The sequence below is a fragment of the Eptesicus fuscus genome, chromosome 17 (genome assembly GCF_027574615.1).
Source record: "Eptesicus fuscus isolate TK198812 chromosome 17, DD_ASM_mEF_20220401, whole genome shotgun sequence".
Classification (NCBI taxonomy): domain Eukaryota; kingdom Metazoa; phylum Chordata; class Mammalia; order Chiroptera; family Vespertilionidae; genus Eptesicus; species Eptesicus fuscus.
Genome location: NC_072489.1, coordinates 60,834,528 through 60,850,128, shown reverse-complemented (window position 1 = coordinate 60,850,128; position 15,601 = coordinate 60,834,528). Strand labels below are relative to the sequence as shown.

General features: G+C 59.0%; 1 protein-coding gene across 1 annotated transcript in view; it reads left to right on the top strand.

The window, feature by feature from the left end:
* DMBT1 (deleted in malignant brain tumors 1) overlaps positions 1-15,601 on the top strand; it is a 63,063-nt gene that overhangs the window by 17,525 nt on the left and 29,937 nt on the right. Inside the window, 9 exon segments of the mRNA XM_054728811.1 lie at positions 1,360-1,722; positions 4,263-4,592; positions 6,961-6,987; positions 7,769-7,828; positions 8,501-8,830; positions 10,599-10,658; positions 11,332-11,712; positions 14,147-14,476; positions 14,554-14,561. Of these exon segments, the coding sequence (XP_054584786.1) occupies positions 1,360-1,722; positions 4,263-4,592; positions 6,961-6,987; positions 7,769-7,828; positions 8,501-8,830; positions 10,599-10,658; positions 11,332-11,712; positions 14,147-14,476; positions 14,554-14,561 (1,889 nt within the window).

The window sequence follows — 15,601 nt, the reverse complement described above, 5'->3', positions numbered from 1 at the left end:
ATCCTCTTGAGTTCCCATCAGATACTTGGCGGCCATCCCTGGGGGAGAGCAGCCAATGGTCAGGGAAGTGCCTCCCCTTCCATGAAGGTGGCCCCGTGACTCCAGGCAGAGGAGGGCATTGTGGGAGAGTGGGCACTGATGCTCATTGGCTTTCTGATGATGGGATAGCAGGTTTCTGGCTTCTCTTCTATTCTCATACCTGCCACACCCTGAGGGCCAGCGTGGTCAAATGTGCATATCAAGGTGGCAGAGACAGTGCCTGGGGATGGCCTTGAACACGTGATGAGGGTCCTCTGGGTACCAGGACATGTGATTGCCTCCTGGTTCAATCACCAGGCCCTGACTCTTTTGATCCCAACTTCAGAGTCAGGCCAAGGCCTCAAGCCCACCAATGCATGCCTGACGCATGCGGGAGAAATGGGAAAGGTCTCCTGATGGGAGGGACATGGTGGTCAGGGATGTGGAGAGATGTGGAGGTCTATCCCAGGCCTTTAACCCCGATAATCCAGCAGAGCAGGAGGCTGTGGACAGGCAGGGGGCACTAGCAGGAGGCACATGGGAAAGTCACGGGGACTGGTCCCCCCGTTTTGGGAAGGACTCCTTTCCTGAGGTCTCACCATGGCCTTTATCTTTGATGTCCCTTCCAGGCGTACCGACACCTCGTCCCTCAACTCCACCCACAACTGCCTTTCCTACAACAACAGCAGGTACACGATTCCTTCCCCCTCCCAGGGGCCCTCTCTGCCTCTGAATGACACCCAGGATGGAACGTGACAGGAAGAGGCTCCACCTGGGCCATCCTCATCTTTGTCCCTGGGGGGAGGGGGCAGAGGAGGGTCTCTGACCAGGTCGTGTCTGACATGTTTTGCTGATGACCTGTCTCAAGTGGCTTCTGGGTGGAAGCTCAGCTGAGACCCTCCCCCATGGCTCAGGGTCAGCCCTGGAGAGTCCTGGGATCTGCTGAGACCCCAGTGCTGGCTCAGCCTCAGGGCTGTGAGGCTCTGTCCTCTCCTGTCTGGCAGAGGTCCCATCGCCCCTGAGGACTTTGCCTAAAGTCAGGCAGGATCATGGAGGGAAATCAGTAGCTAAAGAGACCATGGCCTTGGCCTGTCCCCAGATACATGGAGCTCCACCCTGGATGGCCAAGGTGGCTGTTGGGGGCAGTCCTGCTCACCTCCATGGGCAATCCTGGGGCTCCCTGCCGTGGGGCATCCTTAGACCTGGCAGGACAGAATGGGCCCGCTCCCTTCCTGATGGAGATGAACCCCTGGGCATGTTCAAAGCTGACGCCTGCCCTGGGATGTGACCCTGAGGGAGGCCCTAAGTCTGGAGCCTGCCTTGGGCCTGAGATCAGCAAAGACATGGTGGGTGTGTCCTTGTGCCGTCCTCTAGGGTTCGGGACCGAATCGGGTTTGGCCCTGAGGCTGGTGAACGGCGGTGACCGGTGTCAGGGCCGCGTGGAGATCCTCTACCGAGGCTCCTGGGGCACCGTGTGTGACGACAACTGGGACACCAACGACGCCAACGTGGTGTGCAGGCAGCTGGGCTGTGGCTGGGCCAGGTCGGCCCCAGGAAGTGCCCGCTTCGGGGCGGGCTCAGGGCCAATCCTGCTGGATGACGTGGGCTGCTCGGGGCACGAGTCCTACCTGTGGAGCTGCCCGCACCGGGGATGGAACACCCACAACTGCAACCACGGCGAGGACGCAGGCGTCATCTGCTCAGGTGCGTCTCTGCCATCCCTGGGGGTCCTTCTGGGCTGCTGCTGCTGCTGAGAACACACCCACTCCCCACACCAGGGCCCCACCTGAGCCTCCAATGTCCCCCAGGGACTGGAGTGACTCAGGGCAGTGGGCACCCAGGTGCTAGGTTACTTGTTCAGGCTACACGTCAGTATGGTCGGTCCATGCGTCCAGCACCCTAAAGGTTATGCCTGGAACAGGCTCGAAGGGGCCTGAATATCATTTTCATGCTCAGCAGGCAGCTTTCCGAGCACCGAGAAGAGGCCCCTTATGCCCCCGGAGCCAGCTCACTGTCCCCCGAGGGGGTCTGGGGCTTCCTTCAGGGCAGCCCGTCCCTGGGTATGGGGGTTGGTAAGCACCTCTCCTCTGTGAGGACGGTGGCACCTGGGGGCTCCAAGATGGTGACACTGAAGGGACATCCTGAGAGCACAGAGGTCCTCTGTGAAGGACAGAGAGAGTGGGAGGCAGCAGGGAAGAAAGGAGATGGCAGGTGGCCTATGAATGGAAGGAACCTGTGAGGGCCTTGGGGATGGGGCATTGTGACCACATGGAAAACTCTAGAAATGGGTGTAACCTCTCAATATCAGAAAGGGTCAAGCCTGAATGATTGGTGTGCACATCGGTTGAACCATTTGGTGGGGTCATTCACTGCTCATCCTTTGGGTTCAACACCGGAGCCCTGGTCGCCTGTCCAAGCATGACCCTGGCTTCCATACACTGGACTCAAGTCCTCGGGCTCAGGGAGGCAGGCGATGGCAGCGGAGAGAGAGTGTTGCTTTAGAAGGACTGGTAGAATCCTGGTGGCACTGTTGTGTCCACCTCGAAGCCATGTGCAATGCGTCAGCTCCGTGTGTAGAAGATGAGGGTCATCAACCTGGGATCTGGGCTGGGCACCTGGAAGCATGGTTTCTGCCTCTCCTTTTCATCCCTCATCTGCTCAGCCCTCCACATCCTGGCCAGTTGAGTGGAGGCAACCTCTCCTGGGATGTCCCTCTCTCCTATCCACCTCTGTCGGTCGGCCCTGTGTAGCTGACCCATGGCTCCTTGAACCCCATCAAACCACACTTTTGCCCTCTGTCTCCTTAACTAGAGCAGGGATTCCAAAGACTCCATCTGCCCATCCTCCTCCTGAGTTCCCATCAGATACTTGGCGGCCATCCCTGGGGGAGAGCAGCCAATGGTCAGGGAAGTGCCTCCCCTTCCATGAAGGTGGCCCCGTGACTCCAGGCTGAGAAGGGCTTTGTGGGAGAGTGGGCACTGATGTCCACTGGCTTTCTGATGACGGGACATCAGGCTTCTGGCTTCTCTCCTCCTCTCACACCTGCCACACCCCGAGGGCCAGCGTGGTCACATGTGCATCTCAACGTGGCAGAGTCAGTACGGGGGATGGAAGTGAACACGTGATGATGGTCCTCTGGGTACCAGGACATGTGATTGCCTCCCGGTTCAATCACCAGGCCCTGACTCTTTCTATCCCAGCTTCAGAGTCAGGCCAACACCTCAAGCCCACCAGTGTGTGCCTGGCTCATGAAGGAGAGATGGGAAAGGTCTTCTGATGGGGAGGAACATGGCGGTCAGAGACATGGAGGGATGTGGAGGTCTACCCAGGCCTTTAACCCCGATGAACCAGCAGAGCGGGAAGCTGTGGACAGGCAGGGAGCACGTGCAGGAGGCACATGGGAAAGTCACGGGGACTGGCCCACCCTTTTGGGAAGGACTCCTCTCTTGAGGTCTCACCATGGCCTTCTCTTTGTTTTCCCTTCTAGGCGTACCAACACCTCATCCCACAATTCCATCCACAACTGCCTCTCCTGCAACAACAGAAGGTACAGAACCCTTCCCCCTCTCAGGGCCCCTATCTGTCTGTGAATCACGCCTGGAATGGAACGTGACAGAAAGTGGCTCCACCTGGGCCATCCTCATCCTTCTCCTATGGGGAGGGTGGAGGGCAGAAGAGGGTCTCTGACCAGGTCCTTGTCTTACATGGTTGGTTAATGACGTGTCTCCAGTGGCTTCTGGGAGGATGCTGAGCGGAGATCCTCCCCCGTTGCTCAGTGTCAGCCCTGGAGGCCTCCTGGGACATGCTTTGACCCCAGTGTTGGCTCAACCTCAGTGGGTGTGAGGCTCTGTCCTCTCCTGTCTGGCAGAGGTCCCATCGCCTCCGAGGTTGTTGCCTCATGTGAGGCAGGACCATGGAGGAGAAATCAGTGGCCAAGGAGGCCATGGATTTGGCCTGTCCTGGAGCCATGGAACTCCACCACTAGATGGCCCTGGAGGATGCAGGGGGACAGTACTGCTCACCTGCATTGGCAATCCAGGGGCTCCCTGCTTTGGGGCATCCTTAGACATGGCAGGACAGGATGGGCCGCTCCTTTCCCTATGACAGAGATGACCCCCTGGCTGTGTCCAAAGCTGACCACCAGCCCTGAGTTGTGGCTATGAGGGAGGCCCTAAGTCTGGAAACTGCCTCGGGCCTGTCGCTCAGCACTGACATGAAGAAGGTGTCCTTGTGCCATCCTCTAGGGTTTGGGACCGAATCGGGTTTGGCCCTGAGGCTGGTGGATGGCAGTGACCCGTGTCAGGGCCGCGTGGAGGTCCTCTACCGAGGTTCCTGGGGCACCGTGTGTGACGATGGGTGGGACACCAATGACGCCAACGTGGTGTGCAGGCAGCTGGGCTGTGGCCTGGCCAGGACAGTGCCAGGAGGTGCCCCGTTTGGGCAGGGCTCAGGTTCAATTGTCATGGACAACGTGGGCTGCTCAGGACGCGAGTCCTACCTGTGGAGCTGCCCACACCGGGGCTGGAACTTCCACCACTGCAACCACGGGGAGGAGGCCAGCGTCATCTGCTCAGGTGCGTCTCTACCATCCTTTCTGGGATGATACTTCTGAGAACAAAACTTCTCCCCACGCGAGGTTTCCGCCTGAGCCTCCTACTGTCCCCCAGGCACTAGAGTGAATCAGAGTAGCGGGAACCCAGGCACTAGTACCTGTTCAGGCTACATGTCAGTGTGGTTGGTCCATGTGCCCAGCACCCTGAAGGCCGTGCCTGTAATGGGATCAAAGGGGCTTAAGCTCCGGGTTCATGCTCAGCAGGCAGCTTCCTAAGCACAGAGAGGAGCCCCCACGTGCCCCCAGAGCCAGCTCACTCCCACCTGGAGGGGGTTTGGGGCTTCCTTCAGGACAGCCCGTCCCTGGGTGTGGGGGTTGGTAAGCACCTCCCCTCTGTGAAGATGGTGGCACCTTGGGGCTCCAAGATAGTGACTCACGGGAACAACCTGAGAGCACAGAGGTCCTTTGTGAAGGACAGAGAGAGTGGGATGGAGCAAGGCATGTGGGAGATGGCAGGTGGCCAATGAGTGGAAGGAGCCTGTGAGGGCCTTGGGGATGGGGCATTATAACTACATGGAAAACTCTAGAAATGGGTGTAACCTCTCAATATCTGAATGGGTCAAGGCTGAATGATTGGTGTGCACATCCGTTGACCCATTTGGTGGGGTCATTCCCTGTTCTTTCTCTGGGGTCAACACCAGGGCCCCTGTGGCCTGTCCCAGCATTACCCTGGCTTCCATACACTGGACAGGAAATCCTTGAGCTCCTGGGAGGCAGCCAATGGCAGGGAATAGAGGGTGTGGCTTTGGAAGGACTGAGAGTTTTGGGGCAGCACTTTTGTGTTCACCCAGAGGCCATGTGTACAACGTCAGCTCCGTGTGTAGACTCTGAGGGTCATCAACCTGGGATCTGGGCTGGACACCTGGGAGCTTGGTGTCTGATTGTCTTTTCTTCCAACAGCTGCTCAGCCCTCCACATCCTGGCCAGGTGAGTCCCGGCCACCTCTCCTGGGATGTCCCTCTCTCCTGCCCACCGCTGCCGGTCCGTCCTTTCCAGCTGACCCATGGCTCCTTGAACCCCATCGGGACCACACTTTTGCCCTCTGTCTCCTTAACTAGAGGGGGGATTCCAAAGACTCTGTCTGTCCATCCTCCTTCTCAGTTCTCATCAGATACTTGGTGGCCGTCCTGGGGGAGAGCGGCCGATGGTCAGAGAAGTGCCTCCCCTTCCATGAAGGTGGCCCCGTGACTCCAGGCTGAGGAGGGCTTTGTGGGAGAGTGGGCACTGATGCCCACTGGATTTCTGATGATGGGACAGCAGGCTTCTGGCTTCTCTCCTCCTCTCACACCTGCCACCCTGAGAGCCAGCATGGTCACATCTGCATCCCAAGGTGGCAGAGGCACTGCATAGGAATGGCTGTGAACACGTGATGAGGGTCCTCTGGGTAGCAGGACATGTGATTGCCTCCAGGTTCAATCACCAGGCCCTGACTCTTTCTATCCCAGCTTCAGAGTCAGGCTAAATCCTCAAGCCACCAGTGTGTGCCTTACTCATGGGGAAGAGATGGGAAAGGTCTTCTGATGGGGAGGAACATGAGGTCAGAGACTTGGAGGGATGCGGCTGGTCTCTCCCAGGCCTTCGGGCCCGATGATCCAGCGGAGCGAGAGGCTGTGGACAGGCAGGGAGCACATGTAGGAGGTACATGGGAAAGTCACGGGAACTGGCCCCCCTTTTGGGAAGGATTCCTTTCCCAAGCCCTCACCATGGCCTTTCTTTTTTTTTTGTCCCTTCCAGGCGCATGGACACCTCCTCCCACAACTCCATCCACAACTGCCTCTCCTGTAACAACAGAAGGTACATGACCCTCCCCTCTCCCAGGACCCCTCTTTGCCTCTGAATCACGCCCGGTTTGGAATGTGACAGGAAGAGGCTCCACATAGGTCATCCTCATCCTTTTACCTGGGGGCAGGGGAGCAGAGGAGGGTCTCTGACCAGGTCCTTGTCTGACATGGTTGCTTGATGACTTGTTTACAGTGGTTTCTGGAGAGGCTCAGCCAGCACCCTTCTCCGTTGTTCAGGGTGAGCCCTACTGGCCTCTTTGGACCTGCTGAGACCTCTGGGGTCAACACCAGGGCCCCGGTGGCCTGTCCCAGCATGACCCTGGCTTCTTTACACTGCACATAAAGTCCTCAGGCTCAGGGAGGCAGGTGATGGCAGAGGACAGAGTGCATGGCTTTGGAAAAAATGCTAGGTGTGGGGCAGCACTAGTGTGTCTACCCCAAGGCCATGTGCATGGCGTCAGCTCAGTGTGTAGAAGCTGAAGGTCATCAACCTGGGTTTGGGCTGGGCACCTGGGAGCTTGGTGTCTGACTGTCCCTATCTTCCCACAGCTGCTCAGCCCTCCACATCCTGGCCAGGTGAGTCACTCTCTCCTACCAACTGCTGCCGGTCGGCCTTTTCCAGCTGACCCATGGCTCCTTGAACCCCATGTGGACCAGACGTTTGCCCTCTGTCTCTTTAACTAGAGGAGGGGGATTCCAAAGACTCCATCTGTCCATCCTCCTTCTGAGTTCCCATCAGATTCTTGGTGGCCATCCTGGGGGAGAGAGGCCGATGGTCAGAGAAGGTGGCACTTCCATGAAGGTGGCCCCGTGACTCCAGGCTGAGGAGGGCTTTGTGGGAGAGTGGGCACTGTGCCCACTGGCTTTCTGATGACGGGACAGCAGGCTTCTGGCTTCTCTCCTCCTCTCACACCTGCCACAGCCTGAGGGCCAGCATGGTCACATCTGCATCCCAAGGTGGCAGAGACAGTGCCCGGGGATGGCAATGAACATGTGATGAGGGTCCTCTGGGTACCAGGACATGTGATTGCCTCCCGGTTCAATCATCAGGCCCTGACTCTTTCTATCCAAGCTTCAGAGTCAGGCCAAAGCCTCAAGCACACCAGTGTGTGCCTGACTCATGAAGGAGAGATGGGAAAGGTCTTCTGATGGGGAGGAACATGGCGGTCAGAGACGTGGAGGGATGCTGTGGTCTCTACTAGGTCTTCGACTGACGACCCAGTGGAGCAGAAGGCTGTGTACAGGCAGGGAGCACATGCAGGAGACACATGGGAAAGTCATGGGGACTGGCCCACCTTTTGGGTGGGACTCCTTTTCTGAGGCCTCACCGCAGACTTCTCTTTGTTGTGTCTTCCAGACGCATGGCCAGCTCCTTCCACAACTCCATCCACAGCTGCCTCTCCTACAACAACTGCAGGTAAAGAACCCTTCACCCTCCCGGGGCCCCTCTCTGCCCCTGAATCACGCCTGGGATGGAACATGACAGGAAAAGGCTCCACATGGGCCATCCTCATCCTTGTGCCTGGGGGGAAAGAGGGCAGGGGAGGGTCTCTGACGAGGTCTTGTCTGATATGGTTGGCTGATGATTTGTTTCCAGTGTGCTCCTGGTGGAGGCTAGGCCAAGACCCTTCCCGGTTGCTCAGGGTCAGCCCTGGAAGCCTCCTAGGACCTGCTGAGACCCACGTGCTGGCTCAGTTTCTGTCCTCTCCTGTCTGGCAGAGTCCCATCACCTCTGAGGGCTTTTCCTCAAGTCAGGCAGGACCATGGAGAAGAAATAAGGGGACAAAAATCATGGCCTTGGCCTGTCCTGGAGCCAGGGAGCTCCACCCTGGGTTGCCCTGGTGGTTGCAGGGGGCAGTCCTGCTCACCTCCATGGGCAATCCTGGGCCTCCCTGTCTTGGAGCATCCTTAGCCCTGGCAGGACAGGATGTGCCTGATCCTTTCCCTGTGATGGAGATGAACCCCTGGGGGTTTGGCAAGCTGACGCCTGCCCTGGGCGTGGCCCTGAGGAAGGCCTTGAATCTGGAGCAGGCCTTGGGCCTGTCGCTCAGCACAGAAATGGAGGAGGTGTCCTTGTGCCGTCCCTTAGGGTTCGGGACCGATTTGGCTTTGGCCCTGAGGCTGGTGAACGGCAGTGACCCATGTCAGGGCCGCGTGGAGGTCCGCTACCGGGGCTCCTGGTCCACTGTGTGTGGCAACGGATGGGACACCAGCGACGCCAATGTGGTGTGCAGGCAACTGGGCTGTGGCCTGGCCAGGTCTGCCCTAGGAGGTGCCTGGTTCGGGGCGGGCTCAGGGCCGATCCTGCTGGACGACGTGGGCTGCTCAGGAAACGAGTCCTACCTGTGGAGCTGCCCGCACAGGGGCTGGAACTCACACAACTGCAACCACGGGGAGGTCGCGGGTGTCGTCTGCTCAGGTGAGTCTCTGCCATCCCTGGGGGTCCCTCTGGGCTGATGCTGCTGAGAACTCACCCACTCACCACGCCAGGGCCCCGCCTGAGCCTCCGATGTCCCCCAGGCACTGGAGTGACTCAGTTTAGCGTGCACCCAGGTGCTAGGTCACCTGCTCAGGCTACACGTCAGAGTGGACAGTCCATGCTCCCAGCATCCTGAAGGCCATGCCTGGATCGGGCTTGAAGGGGCCTGACCTCCGTGTTCATGCTCACGAGGCAGTTTCCTGAGCACAGAGTGGACCCCCCTTTTGTCCCAGGAGGTAGCTCACTCCCCGCCTGAGGGTGTGTGGGTATTCCTTCAGGGCAGCCCATCCCTGGGTGTGGGGGTTGGGAAGCACCTCTCCTCTATGAGGACGGTGGCACCTGGGGGCTATAATATGTTGACACAGAGGGGACAACCTGTGGGCACAGAGTTCCTCTGTGAAGGACAGAGAGAGGGGTGGAAGCAGGGGAGGTGGGAGATAGCAGGTGGCCAATGAGTGGACGGAACCTGTGAGGGCCTTGGGGATGGGGCATTATGACCACATGGAAAACTCTAGAAATGGGTATAACCTCTCCATATCAGAATGGGTCAAGGCTGGAAAATCAGTGTGCACATCCGTGGACCCATTTGGTGGGGTCATTCCCTGTTCTTTCTCTGGGGTCAACACCAGGGCCCCGGTGGCCTGTCCCTGGCATGACACTGGCTTCCTTACACTGCACAGAAATTCCTCGGGCTCAGGGAGGCCGGTGATGATAGGGGACAGAGGGCGTGGCTTCGGAAGGACTGGGAGGTTCGGGGCAGCACTGGTTTGTGCATCCCGAGGCCATGTGCACGGCGTCTGCTCCGTGTGTACATGCTGAGGGTCATCAAATGGGATTTGGTTCGGGCACCTGGGAACTTGGTGTCTGACCTTTTCTTCCCTCAGCTACTCAGCCCTCCACATCCTGGCCAGGTGATTCCCAGCCTCCTCTCCTGGGATGTCCCTCTCTCCTGCCCACCTCTGCCGGTCGGCCCTTTCCAGCTGACCCGTGGCTCCTTGAACCCCATTGGGACCACACTGTTGCCCTCTGTCTCCTTAACTAGAGGGTGGATTCCAAAGACTCTGTCCATCCTCCTTCTGAGTTCCCATCAGATACTGAGTGGCCATCCCGGGGGAGAGCGGACGATGGTCAGAGAAGTGCCTCCCGTTCCATGCAGGTGGCCCCGTGATTCCAGGCTGAGGAGGGCTTTGTGGGAGAGTGGGCACTGTGCCCACTGGCTTTCTGATGACGGGACAGCAGGCTTCTGGCTTCTCTCCTCCTCTCACACCTGCCACAGCCTGAGGGCCAGCATGGTCACATCTGCATCCCAAGATGGCAGAGACAGTGCCCGGGATGGCGATGAACATGTGATGAGGGTCCTCTGGGTACCAGGACATGTGATTGCCTCCCGGTTCAATCATCAGGCCCTGACTCTTTCTATCCAAGCTTCAGAGTCAGGCCAAAGCCTCAAGCACACCAGTGTGCCTGACTCATGAAGGAGAGATGGGAAAGGTCTTCTGATGGGGAGGAACATGGCGGTCAGAGACGTGGAGGGATGCTGTGGTCTCTACTAGGTCTTCGACTGACGACCCAGTGGAGCAGAAGGCTGTGTACAGGCAGGGAGCACATGCAGGAGACACATGGGAAAGTCATGGGGACTGGCCCACCTTTTGGGTGGGACTCCTTTTCTGAGGCCTCACCGCAGACTTCTCTTTGTTGTGTCTTCCAGACGCATGGCCAGCTCCTTCCACAACTCCATCCACAGCTGCCTCTCCTACAACAACTGCAGGTAAAGAACCCTTCACCCTCCCGGGGCCCCTCTCTGCCCCTGAATCACGCCTGGGATAGAACGTGACAGGAAGAGGCTCCACATGGGCCATCCTCATCCTTGTGCCTGGGGGGAAAGAGGGGCAGGGGAGGGTCTCTGACGAGGTCTTGTCCGATATGGTTGGCTGATGATTTGTTTCCAGTGTGCTCCTGGTGGAGGCTAGGCCAAGACCCTCCCCCGTTGCTCAGGGTCAGCCCTGGAAGCCTCCTAGGACCTGCTGAGACCCACGTGCTGGCTCAGTTTCTGTCCTCTCCTGTGTGGCAGAGTCCCATCACCTCTGGGGGCTTTTCCTCAAGTCAGGCAGGACCATGGAGAAGAAATAAGGGGACAAAAATCATGGCCTTGGCCTGTCCTGGAGCCAGGGAGCTCCACCCTGGGTTGCCCTGGTGGTTGCAGGGGGCAGTCCTGCTCACCTCCATGGGCAATCCTGGGCCTCCCTGTCTTGGAGCATCCTTAGCCCTGGCAGGACAGGATGTGCCTGATCCTTTCCCTGTGATGGAGATGAACCCCTGGGGGTTTGGCAAGCTGACGACTGTCCTGGGCGTGGCCCTGAGGAAGGCCCTGAATCTGGAGCAGGCCTTGGGCCTGTCGCTCAGCACAGAAATGGAGGAGGTGTCCTTGTGCCGTCCCTTAGGGTTCGGGACCGATTTGGCTTTGGCCCTGAGGCTGGTGAACGGCAGTGACCCATGTCAGGGCCGCGTGGAGGTCCGCTACCGGGGCTCCTGGTCCACTGTGTGTGGCAACGGATGGGACACCAGCGACGCCAATGTGGTGTGCAGGCAACTGGGCTGTGGCCTGGCCAGGTCTGCCCTAGGAGGTGCCTGGTTCGGGCAGGGCTCAGGGCCGATCCTGCTGGACGACGTGGGCTGCTCAGGAAACGAGTCCTACCTGTGGAGCTGCCCGCACAGGGGCTGGAACTCACACAACTGCAACCACGGGGAAGTCGCGGGTGTCATCTGCTCAGGTGAGTCTCTGCCATCCCTGGGGGTCCCTCTGGGCTGATACCACTCACCACGCCAGGGCCCCGCCTGAGCCACTGATGTCCCCCAGGCACTGGAGTGACTCAGTTTAGCGTGCACCCAGGTGCTAGGTCACCTGCTCAGGCTACACGTCAGAGTGGACAGTCTATGCGCCAGCATCCTGAAGGCCATGCCTGGATCGGGCTTGAAGGGGCCTGAGCTCCGTGTTCATGCTCAGGAGGCAGTTTCCTGAGCACAGAGAGGACCCCCCCTTGTGTCCCAGGAGGCAGCTCACTCCCCGCCTGAGGGTGTGTGGGTATTCCTTCAGGGCAGCCCATCCCTGGGTTTGGGGGTTGGGAAGCACCACCCCTCTATGAGGACGGTGGCACCTGGGGGCTCCAATATGGTGACACAGAGGGACAACCTGTGGGCACAGAGGTCCTCTGTGAAGGACAGAGAGAGGGGTGGAAGCAGGGGAGGTGGGAGATAGCAGGTGGCCAATGAGTGGACGGAACCTGTGAGGGCCTTGGGGATGGGGCATTATGACCACATGGAAAACTCTAGAAATGGGTATAACCTCTCCATATCAGAATGGGTCAAGGCTGAGAAATCAGTGTGCACATCCGTGGACCCATTTGGTGGGGTCATTCCCTGTTCTTTCTCTGGGGTCAACACCAGGGCCCCGGTGGCCTGTCCCTGGCATGACACTGGCTTCCTTACACTGCACAGAAAGTCCTCGGGCTCAGGGAGGCCGATGATGACAGGGGAGAGAGGGCGTGGCTTAGGAAGGACTGGGAGGTGCGGGGCAGCACTGGTTTGTGCATCCCGAGGCCATGTGCACGGCGTCTGCTCCGTGTGTACATGCTGAGGGTCATCAACCTGGGATCTGGTTCGGGCATCTGGGAGCTTGGTGTCTGACCTTTTCTTCCCTCAGCTACTCAGCCCTCCACATCCTGGCCAGGTGATTCCCAGCCTCCTCTCCTGGGAAGTCCCTCTCTCCTGCCCACCTCTGCCGGTCGGCCCTTTCCAGCTGACCCGTGGCTCCTTGAACCCCATTGGGACCACACTGTTGCCCTCTGTCTCCTTAACTAGAGGGTGGATTCCAAAGACTCTGTCCATCCTCCTTCTGAGTTCCCATCAGATACTGAGTGGCCATCCCGGGGGAGAGCGGACGATGGTCAGAGAAGTGCCTCCCGTTCCATGCAGGTGGCCCCGTGATTCCAGGCTGAGGAGGGCTTTGCGGGAGAGTGGGCACTGTGCCCACTGGCTTTCTGATGACGGGACAGCAGGCTTCTGGCTTCTCTCCTCCTCTCACACCTGCCACAGCCGAGGGCCAGCATGGTCACATCTGCATCCCAAGATGGCAGAGACAGTGCCCGGGATGGCGATGAACATGTGATGAGGGTCCTCTGGGTACCAGGACATGTGATTGCCTCCCGGTTCAATCATCAGGCCCTGACTCTTTCTATCCAAGCTTCAGAGTCAGGCCAAAGCCTCAAGCACACCAGTGTGCCTGACTCATGAAGGAGAGATGGGAAAGGTCTTCTGATGGGGAGGAACATGGCGGTCAGAGACGTGGAGGGATGCTGTGGTCTCTACTAGGTCTTCGACTGACGACCCAGTGGAGCAGAAGGCTGTGTACAGGCAGGGAGCACATGCAGGAGACACATGGGAAAGTCATGGGGACTGGCCCACCTTTTGGGTGGGACTCCTTTTCTGAGGCCTCACCGCAGACTTCTCTTTGTTGTGTCTTCCAGACGCATGGCCAGCTCCTTCCACAACTCCATCCACAGCTGCCTCTCCTACAACAACTGCAGGTAAAGAACCCTTCACCCTCCCGGGGCCCCTCTCTGCCCCTGAATCACGCCTGGGATGGAACGTGACAGGAAGAGGCTCCACATGGGCCATCCTCATCCTTGTGCCTGGGGGGAAAGAGGGGCAGGGGAGGGTCTCTGACGAGGTCTTGTCCGATATGGTTGTCTGATGATTTGTTTCCAGTGTGCTCCTGGTGGAGGCTAGGCCAAGACCCTCCCCCGTTGCTCAGGGTCAGCCCTGGAAGCCTCCTAGCACCTGCTGAGACCCACGTGCTGGCTCAGTTTCTGTCCTCTCCTGTTTGGCAGAGTCCCATCACCTCTGGGGGCTTTTCCTCAAGTCAGGCAGGACCATGGAGAAGAAATAAGGGGACAAAAATCATGGCCTTGGCCTGTCCTGGAGCCAGGGAGCTCCACCCTGGGTTGCCCTGGTGGTTGCAGGGGGCAGTCCTGCTCACCTCCATGGGCAATCCTGGGCCTCCCTGTCTTGGAGCATCCTTAGCCCTGGCAGGACAGGATGTGCCTGATCCTTTCCCTGTGATGGAGATGAACCCCTGGGGGTTTGGCAAGCTGACGCCTGCCCTGGGCGTGGCCCTGAGGAAGGCCCTGAATCTGGAGCAGGCCTTGGGCCTGTCGCTCAGCACAGAAATGGAGGAGGTGTCCTTGTGCCGTCCCTTAGGGTTCGGGACCGATTTGGCTTTGGCCCTGAGGCTGGTGAACGGCAGTGACCCATGTCAGGGCCGCGTGGAGGTCCGCTACCGGGGCTCCTGGTCCACTGTGTGTGGCAACGGATGGGACACCAGCGACGCCAATGTGGTGTGCAGGCAACTGGGCTGTGGCCTGGCCAGGTCTGCCCTAGGAGGTGCCTGGTTCGGGGCGGGCTCAGGGCCGATCCTGCTGGACGACGTGGGCTGCTCAGGAAACGAGTCCTACCTGTGGAGCTGCCCGCACAGGGGCTGGAACTCACACAACTGCAACCACGGGGAGGTCGCAGGTGTCGTCTGCTCAGGTGAGTCTCTGCCATCCCTGGGGGTCCCTGATGCTGCTGAGAACTCACCCACTCACCACGCCAGGGCCCCGCCTGAGCCTCCGATGTCCCCCAGGCACTGGAGTGACTCAGTTTAGCGGGCACCCAAGTGCTAGGTCACCTGCTCAGGCTACACGTCAGAGTGGACAGTCTATGCGCCAGCATCCTGAAGGCCATGCCTGGATCGGGCTTGAAGGGGCCTGAGCTCCATGTTCATGCTCAGGAGGCAGTTTCCTGAGCACAGAGAGGACCCCCCTTGTGTCCCAGGAGGCAGCTCACTCCCCGCCTGAGGGTGTGTGGGTATTCCTTCAGGGCAGCCCATCCCTGGGTGTGGGGGTTGGGAAGCACCTCTCCTCTATGAGGACGGTGGCACCTGGTGGCTCCAATATGGTGACACAGAGGGACAACCTGTGGGCACAGAGGTCCTCTGTGAAGGACAGAGAGAGGGGTGGAAGCAAGGGAGGTGGGAGATAGCAGGTGGCCAATGAGTGGCCGGAACCTGTGAGGGCCTTGGGGATGGGGCATTATGACCACATGGAAAACTCTAGAAATGGGTATAACCTCTCCATATCAGAATGGGTCAAGGCTGGAAAATCAGTGTGCACATCTGTGGACCCATTTGGTGGGGTCATTCCCTGTTCTTTCTCTGGGGTCAACACCAGGGCCCCGGTGGCCTGTCCCTGGCATGACACTGGCTTCCTTACACTGCACAGAAAGTCCTCGGGCTCAGGGAGGCCGGTGATGACAGGGGACAGAGAGCGTGGCTTCGGAAGGACTGGGAAGTTCGGGGCAGCACTGGTTTGTGCATCCCGAGGCCATGTGCACGGCGTCTGCTCCGTGTGTACATGCTGAGGGTCATCAAATGGGATCTGGTACGGGCACCTGGGAACTTGGTGTCTGACCTTTTCTTCCCTCAGCTACTCAGCCCTCCACATCCAGGCCAGGTGATTCCCAGCCTCCTCTCCTGGGATGTCCCTCTCTCCTGCCCACCTCTGCCGGTCGGCCCTTTCCACCTGACCCGTGGCTCCTTGAACCCCATTGGGACCACACTGTTGCCCTCTGTCTCCTTAACTAGAGGGTGGATTCCAAAGACTCTGACCATCCTCC